The sequence below is a fragment of the Choloepus didactylus genome, chromosome 1, assembly GCF_015220235.1.
Source record: "Choloepus didactylus isolate mChoDid1 chromosome 1, mChoDid1.pri, whole genome shotgun sequence".
In the NCBI taxonomy this organism is placed as follows: Eukaryota; Metazoa; Chordata; class Mammalia; order Pilosa; family Megalonychidae; genus Choloepus; species Choloepus didactylus.
Window position 1 is genome coordinate 64,153,952 of NC_051307.1, and position 12,307 is coordinate 64,166,258.

Here is a 12,307-nt window from a genome sequence, read left to right on the forward strand (position 1 = left end):
ATTAGCCTCTATGAATAGGTGAGTGATGGGAACTCCTGGCAGAGTGCTCCAATGGTCCATTGACTATGTGTGCTGAACTGCTAATATGTATCAGGCATTGTTCTAGATTCTGGGGCATTAAATAAGATGAGGTCCCTTCTCTTATGAAGATTATATTCTAGAGGGATCCAGAGTACAAGTACAGGGATTGCATACTGTTAAGGGGAGGCCAGACCTCTTTGTAAGAGGAGGGAAGGGAGAAAATCATGGTAAACATGCTTGTAGGCTAGTGAAGTTTTTCGGAAAGGAGAAAGAAACCTTGTTTTGATGATTTGGTTTATCAAACTTGTTTGTATATTCGTATAGCTTTTTGGAAGTTAACCATGCTTTATTGAGATGGTCACTGAACAATCTCTTCACAAAAGGATTGTGCAAAGGAAAAGTTTGCCTAGTTCTTGTTAATATTCTTTTTCTCACTGCAGGAAGTGGAAAGCCTGCTGAACTTCTGCCATTAAGAAGCTTTATACCTTGCAATGTAAAAAAAGAAAAAACCTCTGATTCCCCAAACCTAGAGAATCTCCTAAACTCTGAAAATAGTCACAAGGATACCCTCTTCGAACTTCTTAAGTCATCATGGACAGGGCCACCATATGCAGTTAAGCAGTCTGTACCTGCACAAAGGCACCCACTGAAGGGGCAAGTAGAGGCTGAAATTCAGCCCAGCCTCAACCTGGGTCTTTGTGTGGGCTGCCAGCCCTTGGGAAGGAGATAACTTCAGGTATTTCCTTTAAAAGAGGGTGAGGATAGAGGAAAGAAGATGGCGGCATAGAGAGGAGTGGAAGCTAATTAGTTCCCCTGGAACAACTAAGTAAATAATCAGGAACAACAAGTAAATAATCTGGAATAACTGGGGGGGGGGGGGGACAAACATGACTGTCCACTCATCATACACCAACCTGAATTGGGAGGAACACCCCAGATCACAGCTTAAATCTGTAAGTGAAAACTGAGGATCCAAGCCAGGCGTCCCCTCCCCTGGCAGCCCGAACTGCAAAGACTCACGGTGCCAGAAAGCAGCACTCTTTGAGCAAGCGAATATAGCTCAGCTGAGCTCCAAATGGGGTTTTAATTAACAAGCATGGACTGCTCAATACAAGTTACAAATCCCTAACAAGCAGACAGAGGCCTTTGGTGGTGACTGACCTTGGAGAGCTGGAAGATGGCCACAGACTGGCCCTGAAGGGGGGCTTTCTGTTCCTTTTTTGGCTCAGTGGAGAAAGCCTCAGCCATTTTCAATCCCCAGTGCTCAGACCCAGACAAGGGCAGAGATAGCAGAGTCAGAGACTATTCAAATGTTAATGACCTCTCCCTAGGGATGTATTTTCCCTAAGAGGAAAGAGGTGGTGCCAAGCTCTACTACCTGCCTTCCATCCATTACCAGACCCCAGGTCCTGGGGGAAAACAGCCTTACACCACACCTCCTTACTCCAGTCTGGAGTGATCGGCTGACAGGTGCCACCTGCTGGGCAGAAAAGCACAGTGATGTGAGGCCTCACAATGTGTATCAATCTAAGACATCCTCAGGGAGATGTGATACTATTGCCTCCTTCTAGACCTGAGCCCGTTCTGGTCTAGGAAAACTTGACTGAGCTAACCAAGGAAATCAGATGCCTACACAACAGAAAACTACAACCTACACTAAGAAAAATGAAGTTATAGCCCAGTCAAAGGAACAAACTTACACTTCAGCTGAGATATGGGAATTGAAACAACTAATACTAAATGAATTCAAAAAGTTTAGAGAAGATATGGGACAAGAGATGAAGCGTATAATGAAAACGCTGGGTGTACATAAGGTAGAAATCGAAAGTTCAAAAAACGATTGACAGAATCTATGGAAATGAAAGGCACAACACAAGAGATGAAAGACACAATGGAGACATACAACAGCAGATCTCAAGAGGCAGAAGAAAACACTCAGGAACTGGAGAGCAAGGCACTTGAAAGCCTACACACAAAAGAACAGATAGAGAGGGGAGGGGCAAGATGGCAGAGTGGTGAGGTGTAGGTTTTAGTTACTGCTCCAGGGCAGTAGGTAGGAAGCCAGGAACTGCATGGACTGGACACTGGAGAGCAATTTGGCTTTGAGCATACTTCATACAACACTCACGAATGTGTGGAATAGCTGAGATCAGCGAAATCGTAAGTTCTTGTGGCCAGGGTGTCCATGCCCCTCCCTGCCAGGCTCAGTCCCATGGGAGGAGGGGCCATCTGTGCTGGGAACAAGGAGTGAGAACTGCAATTGTGGATCTGACTGAAAACTCAGGCTGCTGATCGAAACTCCAAACATAGATAGACTGAGACCAGATACCGGAGAATCTGGGAGCAGACAGCCTGGCAGAGAGGAGATAGGGCTAGCAAAAACAGCAAAAAAAAAAAAAAAAAAAAAAAAAAAAAAAAGACCAAAAATAAAAACAGAGACTTTTTGGAGTTCTGGTGAACAGAGAATGGAAAAGGGCAGGGCTCAAACAGAGTCAGGCTCATATGCAAATCCAGAGGGCGAGTTTCCTTGTCTGAAGAGCCAGTTTCTCTGCTTTCTTGATTGTTCCTTAATGGCCCCAATCTCTTTGTCTCTTAGCATTTCAATAGCGCATTAGATCTGCAAGAAGGGCCCTTCTTTTTTTTTTTTTTTTTTGTATTTTTTTCTCTTTTTCTAAAACAGTTAGTCTGAGAAGCCCATTACAGAAAGCCTCAAAGACTTGCAATTTGGGCCCAGACAAGAGCAGAGCTAAGAGAGCTCTGAGACACAAAGCAATAAGTCCAGTGACAGAAAATTCACAAAACAAAACACTTCTCAAGAAAAGGAGGGGTGTCCCCTTACAGCCATCTTCCCAGTGGGCTGGGAACGCTCCTGCCCGGCACCAGTGCCACAGCCCAGAGATGCCCCAAACAACCCAGTGTGACAGGGAGTGCTTCCAAGAACACACGCACATGCCACAATATCAGGCGTGGACAATAGCCTTTCCCCCACCTTCAGCTAATTGTCCTGGAGCTGGGAAGGTGGAGCTGTGTGAAAAGGGGGAAATTAACATGCCCCATTCAGCCCTTCTTTCAGCAGACTGGGAACGCCCCTACAGAGCCCTGCAGCCCAGAACCTCCCTTGTTGCATGGCACCCACCTGTGACGTAGCACAGTCGTCCCTCAGCAGAGGACCTAGGAGTGCACAGCTTGAAAGAGGGACCCACTTGCAAGCCCCAGGGACCAGATGCCAATACCAACGACTTGTGGGTCAGCGGCAGAGACAAACTGTGGCAAGACTGAACTGAAGGATTAGACTATTGCAACAGCTTTAAATCTCCAGGAACACCTGAGAGATTTGATTATTAAAGCCGCCACCCCTACCTAACCGCTAAGACACACGCCCCATATGCAGGGCAGGCAACACCAACTACACATGTAAGCTTGGTGCACCAATTGGACCCCACAAGACTCACACCCCCACTCACCGCAAAGACAAAGTGGGAGAGAACTGGCTTGAGGGGAATAGGTGGCTCACGGATGCCACCTGCTTGTTAGTTAAAGAAAGTGTACTCTACGAAGCTATAGGTCTGACAAATTAGAGATTAGTGCTTGAATCAGTCTACCTATTGTAAAAGAACCCTATCAAGTTAAGCAAGTGCCAAGAGGCCAAAACAACAGAAAATATTAAAGCATATGAAAAAAACAGATGATATGGATAACCCAAGCCAAAACACCCAAATCAAAAGGTCAGAGGAGACACAGTACTTGGGGCAATTAATCAAAAACTAAAGGCAAACAATGACAGCATGGCACAGGATACAAAGGACATGAAGAAGAGCATGACACAGGATATAAAGGACATGAAGGAGACCCTAGAAGAGCATAAAGAAGAAATTGCAAGAGTAAATAAAAAAATAGACAATTTTATGGAAATGAAAGAAACTGTTGACCAAATTAAAAAGATTCTGGATACTCATAGTACAAGACTAGAGGAAGCTGAACAGCAAATCAGTGACCTAGAGGAAGACAGAATGGAAAATGAAAGAACAAAAGAAAGAATGGGGAAAAAATTGAAAAAATTGAAATGGACCTCAGGTATATGATAGATAATATAAAATGTCCAAATATAAGATTCATTGGTGTCCCAGAAGGGGAAGAGAAGGGTAAAGGTCTAGGAAGAGTATTCAAAGAAATTCTTGGGGGAAAACTTCCCACATCTTCTAAACACCACAAATACACAAATCATGAATGCCCAGCGAACTCCAAATAGAATAAACTCAAATAAACCCAGTCCAAGACATATTCTGATCAAATACTGAAGAGAAGGAGTAAGTTCTGAAAGCAGCAAGAGAAAAGCAATTCACCACATACAAAGCAAACAGCATAAGACTAAGTAGTAACTACTCAATGGCCACCATGGAGACGAGAAGGCAGTGGCATGACATAGTTAAAATTCTGAGAGAGAAAAATTGCCAACCAAGAATTCTTTATCCAGCAAAGCTCTCCTTCAAATTTGAGGGAGAGCTTAAATTTTTAACAAACAAATGCTGAGAGAATTTGATAGCAAGAGACCTGTCCTACTTGAGATACTAAAGGGAACCCTACCAACAGAGGAACAAAGAAAGGAGAGAGAGAGATGAAGAAAGGTTCAAAACTAAAGAGATTCAGTATGGGTACACTAACGGACATTAAGAGAGAGGGGGGAAATATACCTGACAAACACAAACCAAAGGTTAAGATAGCTAATTCAAGAAATGCCTTCACAGTAATAACATTGACTGTAAATGGATTAAACTCCCCAATCAAAAGAGATAGATTGCCAGAATGGATAAAAAAATGAACCATCAATATGTTGCATATAAGAGACTCATGTTAGACACAGGGACACAAAGAAATTGAAAGTGAAAGGCTGGAAAAAATATTTCATGCAAGCTACAGCCAAAAGAAAGGAGGAGTAGCAATATTAATCTCAGATAAATAGACTTTAAATGCCAGGATGTTATGAGAGACAAAGAAGACCACTACATACTAATAAAAGGGGCAATTCAACAGGAAGAAATAACAGTCATAAATGTTTATGCACCCAATCATGGTGCCACAAAATACATGAGAGAAACACTGACAAAACTAAAGGTTGATATTTCCATAATAATTGTGGGAGACTTCAACACATTTCTCTCTCCTATAGATAGATCAACCAGACAGAAGACCAATAAGGAAATTGAAAACCTAAACAATCTGATAAATGAATTGGATTTAACAGACATATATAGAACACTACATCCCAAATCACCAGATACACATTCTTCTCTATTGCTCATGGAACTTTCTCCAGAATAGATCATATGCTGGGACATAAAACCATCCTCAATAAATTTAAAAACATTGAAAGTAATCAAAGCACATTCTCTGACCACAATGGAATACAATTAGAAGTCAATAACCATCAGAGACTTAGAAAATTCACAAATACCTGGAGGTTAAACAACATGCTCCTAAACAATCAGTGGGTTAAAGAAGAAATAGCAAGCGAAATTGCTAAATATATAGAAATGAATGAAAATGAGAACACAACATACCAAAAACTATGGGATGCAGCAAAAGCAGTACTAAGGGGGGAATTTATAGCACTAACTCTACTAAAAGAAATAGAAGGGAACCTTAAAAGATGGAAAAATATTCCATGTTCATGGATAGGAAGGCTAAATATCATTAAGATGTCAATTCTACCCAAACTCATCTACAGATTCAATGCAATCCCAATCAAAATTCCAACAACCTACTTTGCAGACTTGGAAAAGCTAGTAATCAAATTTATTTGGAAGGGGAAGATGCCTTAAATTGCTAAAGACACTCTAAAAAAGAAAAACAAAGTGGGAGGACTTACACTCCCTGACTTTGAAGCTTATTATAAAGCCACAGTTGTCAAAACAGCATGGTACTGGCACAAAGATAAAGATATTGATCAATGGAATCAAATTAAAAATTCAACGATAGATCCCCAGATCTATGGCTGACTGATCTTTGATAAGGCCCCCAAAGCCACTGATCTGGGGCATAACAGTCTCTTCAACAATTGGGGCTAGGAGACTTGGATATCCATATCCCAAAGAATGAAAGGGGACCCCTACCTCACACCCTACACAAAAATTAACTCAAAGTGGATCAAAGACTAATATAAAAGACAGTACCATAAAACTCCTAGAAGATAACGTAGGGAAATATCTTCAAGACCTTGTATTAGACAGCCACTTCTTAGACTTGACACCCAAAGCACAAGCAACAAAAGAAAAAAATAGATAAATGGGAACTCCTCAAGCTTAGAAGTTTCTGTACCTCAAAGGAATTTGTCAAAAAGGTGAAGAGGCAGCCAACTCAATGGGAAAAAATTTTTGGAAATCATGTATCTGACAAAAGACTGATATCCTGCATATATAAAGTAATTGTACAACTCAATGACAATAGTACAGACAATGCAATTATAAAATGGGAAAAAGGTATGAAAAGACAGTTCTCTGAAGAGGAAATACAAATGGCCAAGAAACATGAAAAAATGTTCAGCTTCATAGCTATTAGAGAAATGCAAATTAAAACCACAATGAGCTACCATCTTACACCAATTAGAATGACTGCCATTAAACAAACAGGAAACTACAAATGCTGGAGAAAACGTGGAGAAATTGGAACTCTTGTTCATTGTTGGTGGGATTGTATAATGGTTCAGTCACTCTGGAAGTCAGTCTGGCACTGCCTTAGAAAACTAGATAAAGTTACCCTTCAATCCAGCGATTGTGCTTCTCAGTATATACCCGGAAGATCTGAAAGCAGTAACATGAACAGATATCTGCATGCCAGTGTTCATAGCAGCATTATTCACAATTGCCAAGAGATGGAAACAACTCAAATGTCCTTCAACAGATGAGTGGATACATAAAATGTGGTATATACACACGATGGAATACTATCTGGCTGTAAGAAGGAACAATGTTGTGATACGTATGACAACATGGATGAACCTTGAAGACATAATGCTGAACGAAGTAAGCCAGGCACAAAAACAGAAATAATATATGCTACCACTAATGTGAACATTGAAAAATGTAAAACAAATGGTTTATAATGTAGAATGCAGGGGAACTAGCGATAGAGAGCAATTAAGGAAGGAAGAATGATAACCCAATAAGAACAGATAAGGTATTGTGGGTAAATTTAACATTCTGCGAATGCCCAGGAATGACTATGGTCTGTTAATTTCTGATGGGTATGGTACGAACAAGTTCACAGATATGTTGCTATATTATGTTATTTTCTTGGGATGGAGTAGGAACATGTTGGAAATAAAGTAGTTATCTTAGGTTAGTTGTCTTTTTCTTACTCCCTTGTTATGGTTTGTTTGTAATGATTTTTTAATTGCATGCTTTTTAAATTTTTTTTTGATATAGTTGATTTAAAAAAGAGTTAATTAAAAAAAAAATGAAAAAAATATGTAGAGCCCCCTTGAGGAACTGGTAGAGAATACAGTGGTGTTGGGCTTCCCCTCCTCAATGGTTGCTGATGTGCTCACAGACATAGGGGACTGGTGGTTTGATGGCTGGGCCCTCTACCACAGGACTTGCCCTTGGGAAGACTGTTGCTGCAAAGGGGAGGCTAGGCCTGCCTATAATTGTGCCTAAGAGCCTCCTCCCAAATGCCTCTTTGTTGCTCAGATGTGGCCCTCTCTTTCTAGCTAAGCCAACTTGAAAGGTGAAATCACTGCCCCCCCCCCCCACTATGTGGGATCTGACACCCAGGGGAGTGAATCTCCCTGGCAATGTGGAATATGACTCCCAGGGAGGAATCTAGACCTGGTATTGTGGGATGGAGAGCATCTTCTTGACCAAAAGGGGGATGTGAAAGGAAATGAAGTAAGCTTCAGTGGCAGAGAGGTTCCAAAAGCAGCTGAGAGGTCACTCTGGTGGGCACTTTTACACCCAGTATAGACAACCCTTTTTAGGTTCTAATGAATTAGAATACCTAGCGGTAAATACCTGAAACTATCAAACTACAACCCTGAACCCATGAATCTTGAAGACAATTGTATAAAAATGTAGCTTATGAGGGGTGACAATGTGATTGGAAAAGCCATATGGACCACACTCCCCTTTGTCTAGTTTATGGATGGATGAGTAGAAAAATGGGGGAAGAAAAAAAAAGGCACCCAGTGTTCTTTTTTACTTTAATTGTTCTTTTTCACTTTAATTTTTATTCTTATTATTTTTGTGTGTGTGTTAATGAAAATGTCAAAAATTAATTTTGGTGATGAATGCACAACTATATAATGGTACTGTAAACAACTGAATGTACGCTTTGTTTTGTATGACTGCCTGGTATGTGACTATATCTCAATAAAAATGAATTATTAAAAAAAAAAAAGAACAGGTAGAGCAAATAATGGAAAAATATGAGCAACTTCTCTGGGAGCTTAAGGACAAAACAAAATGCAGGAATGTACATGTCATGGGTGTCCCAGAAGGAGAAGAGAAGGGAAAAGGGGCAGAAACAATAATAGAGGAAATAATCAATGAAAACTTCCCATCTCTTATGAAAGACATAAAATTACAGATGCAGGAAGTGCAGTGTACCCCAAACAGAATACATCTGAATAGGGCTACATCAAGACACTTAATAATCTGATTATAAAACGTCAAAGATAAAGAGAGAATCCTGAAAGCAGCAAGAGAAAAGCGATCCATCACATACAAAGGAAGCTTGATAAGACCATGTGCGGATTTCTCAATAGAAACCATGGAGGCAAGAAGGAAGTGGGGTGATAGATTTAAGATACTGAAAGAGAGAAACCACAAGCCAAGAACCCTATATTTGGCAAAACTGTCCTTCAAATATGAGTGAGAGCTTAAAATATTCTCTGAGAAACAGACTATGACAGAGTTGGTGAACAAGATACAGGAAACACTAAAGGGAGCACTACAGACAGAAAGGAAAGGACAGGAGTGAGAGGTTTGGAACACAATTTTGGTAAGACAGTAGCACAGAAATTTAAGTACACTGAACAAAGATGACTGTGAGTATGGTTGAAAGAGGAATGTTAGGAGCATGTGGGACACCAGAAGGACAGAAGAAACATAAAGACTTGGACTGTATAATTTAATGAAACCTAGGGTGCACAGTGATTGTGATAAAATGTACAAATATGTTTTTACATGAAGGAGAACAAATGAATGTCAGTATTGCAAGATCGTAAAAATGGGGTGGGATTGCGGGAAAAATAAATTCAATGCAAACTAGAGACTATAGTTAACAGAAACAGTGTATTATGCTTCCTTAATATAAGATAGGCAGTATGCCAAAGCTAAATGCCTATGGTGGGGGACATAGGGGAAGGGTATGGGACTCTTAGCATTGGTGATGTTGTCTCTTTATTCTCCTTTAGTTTAATGTTATCTTTCCTTTTGTTGCTTCCTAGCTGTCATGTTTTGTTTTGTTTTGTTTTGTTTTCTCTTTCTTGTTTTTCTTTTTCTCTTGTCTCTCTACCTTCTTTGACTCTTCCTCCTCCTTTGTAGAAGAAATGGAGATGCCCTTATATAGATAGTGGCGATGGTGGTGAATACATAAATACGTGACTATACAGGGAACCATTGATTGTTTACTTAGGATGGAATGTATGGTGTGTGAACAAATCTGTCTTAAAAAAAGTGGGTTGATGAAGAAACCTTGAGGACACTATATTGAGCGAAATAAGTCAGACACATAAGGACAGATATTGCCAGGTCTCACTGATAGGAACTAATAATATGTAAACTCATAGACATGAAATGTAAGTTATCAGGATATAGAATGAGGCTAAAGAATGGGGAGCGGTTGCTTATTATAAGCAGAATGTTCAACTAGGGTGAACTTAAATGTTTGGAAATGGACAGAGGTGATGGTAGTACATTGTGAGAATAAGTAACAGTGCTGAATGGTGTGTGAAGGTGGTGGAAAGAGGAAGCTTAGAGTCACGTATCACCAGAAGGAAAGTTAGAAGTTAAAAGATGGGAATGTATACAATGGTGAATCTTGTGGTAGACAATGACCGTAATTAGCTGTACAAATATTAGAAATCTATTTCATGAACTAGAACAAATGTATGACACTATAAATGGAAGTTAATAATAGAGGGGCATATAGGAAAAATATATACCTATTGCAAACTATGTACTACAGTTAGTAGTATTTTAATATTATTTCATCAACAGGAACAAATGTACTATACCAATACTATGAGTCAATAATGGAGGGGGGGTGATTAGGGGTATGGGAGGATTTGAGTTTCCTTTTTTTGTCTGTCTTTATTTCTTTTCTGGAGTAATGAAAATATTCTAAAAATTGAAAAAAATTAATTGTGGTGATGGATGCACAGCTGTATGATGGTACCACGGGCAACTGATTGTACACTTTGGATCTTTTGATAATTGTATGGTATATGAACAATCTCAATTAAAAAATGGAAACAAAAAGAGGGTGAGGGTGCTTTTGGCAATTCTCGGCTGGGTGCCAACCTCATTTAGAAGCTCAACTAAGTTCTGTTTCATCTGGATTTGTCAGATGGAGGATGTGCTTTTTGGTCTCCACTGCTCAGAGATTAGCTTGTTTGCTTTAGAAATTGTCAATATTATGAATAATTAGGCATCTAATCAAGCAATCACATAAAACACTCAAGACCTATGTTGCATCTGTTTATTAACACCTTGCTTGAATCCACAAAAATTTTCAGGCAGCTCCAAAGCCAAATAAAAGTGATTTTCCTTTTTGGGTTGCCTGATTTGCATAGATAATTTAGAGTTTATGTTATAGGTGTATATTGTTTTTGGATTTTATTTTAAAAGCCATCTAACATGGGATGCCCTTTTATTCCCCTCAGGTTGGTTAAATCTAAACTTAAGAGGTTCTGCCCCTCGGAAGTTGGACTCCTGAAAAATGCTGAACGAGAACAGGAATCGGAAGAAGAGATGTGATTTTGATGGGCATCCAGTCTTCTTGGATAAATCTTTTATTGCATTGTCTTTGTTCATGGTTTCATCTTGTTTTGAGAATGACTGTTTGAGGATGACCCTGAGTGTAGCACATGTACTTCCAATTTTGTTAAAGTATTTGATTTTAAATATTTTCTTTTTAAGATTTTTTTAAGTTTGATTTTGGTGGTTAGTCCACTTTGCACATCAGTCATGGACCTCAGGGGCTGAAGGGGCTGTCCTAAAATCATCTAATATTTGACGTCCACACCATGAAAATTATTAGTTTTCTTTTTCTTGTCCTTAGACTCAAGGTTCCTGGGCTTGCTTCCATCTGTAACTTGTTAAACATGGAAATTTACTTGTTTGTCTTGTTGTGGCAATGAGAAATAGATGAATGCATGCCCTTTGTTTCAGAGACCTCAAATCTTTGTTTTCGTTTTCCAATTACACCCCACCCTTACACCACGAAGAAGCTATGTGAAACCGAAATTCTTCCCAGTGAGGCGCCACTCTCTGTTGCACCTGAGTACTCCCCTGGGGAGAGTAGTCCAGAAGTCCTCCTGAGCTGTGCAGTCTCGGCAAACATGAAAGATGTCATAACCAATGGGATCTCCAGGACACATTTCTGCAAATCCATGAAAGACTGGGGAAGGACATAATACAGATATTATCTATAAAGAGAAAAAAAGCCATCACAGCTCAGCATTACCACCATGCCATATTCTCTGCCAAATAGTTGAGAGGTTAAAACAACTAAAAGGCAGAGCTCTCATCTGCTCTGTGGGCTGAGAGCAGTGTAGAGTAAGGAAACCTTGTGTCTAATTCTCTTTCTTCTGGAAATAGCCTTGAGGGTTTTAGTAATCACTTTGACCTTCTCTCTAAAGGGAATTGAATTGAGAGAATTGTGGGGCCCTTTCTGGCTGTCACATTCTGTGAATCTAGAATCTTTGAGGTGAAATTGAAACATATGGACAGCTAATTTAGTTAGCAATGTTAATCAGAAAGGCCAGTCTCAACTGTGAGAGAAAAAAAAGGAGGAGTGGAGGAATGCTTGCACGAACACCCAATCTTGGGGGAAGGGAAACAGACTTGAGGTCAGGGGAGATGATACCTGGGCTGTTACATCCTGACGGCTCCCTGGAATTCCAGAAGAACTGACAAATCCAGAAGGCTGCCCCAATCTGATATATATCACAGTAATATTGAAGAGGGAGGTGAGTGGATTCTTTAGGCCCAGGAATTGGAATTGGATACATTCCTTTTGTTACATAAGTCTTGAAAAGAACAGATGTGTGTGCCTTAATGTTTATCCT

The 12,307-nt window shown here is 40.0% G+C and overlaps 1 protein-coding gene across 1 annotated transcript in view; it reads left to right on the forward strand.

The window, feature by feature from the left end:
* Window positions 1-11,418, forward strand: part of TMEM45A (transmembrane protein 45A) — a 190,758-nt gene extending 179,340 nt beyond the window's left edge. Inside the window, exon 7 of the mRNA XM_037834559.1 lies at window positions 10,901-11,418. Within this exon, the coding sequence (XP_037690487.1) occupies window positions 10,901-10,994 (94 nt within the window). The 3' untranslated portion in view covers window positions 10,995-11,418. The remainder of the gene's footprint in view (window positions 1-10,900) is intronic.
* Window positions 11,419-12,307: the final 889 nt, after the last annotated feature.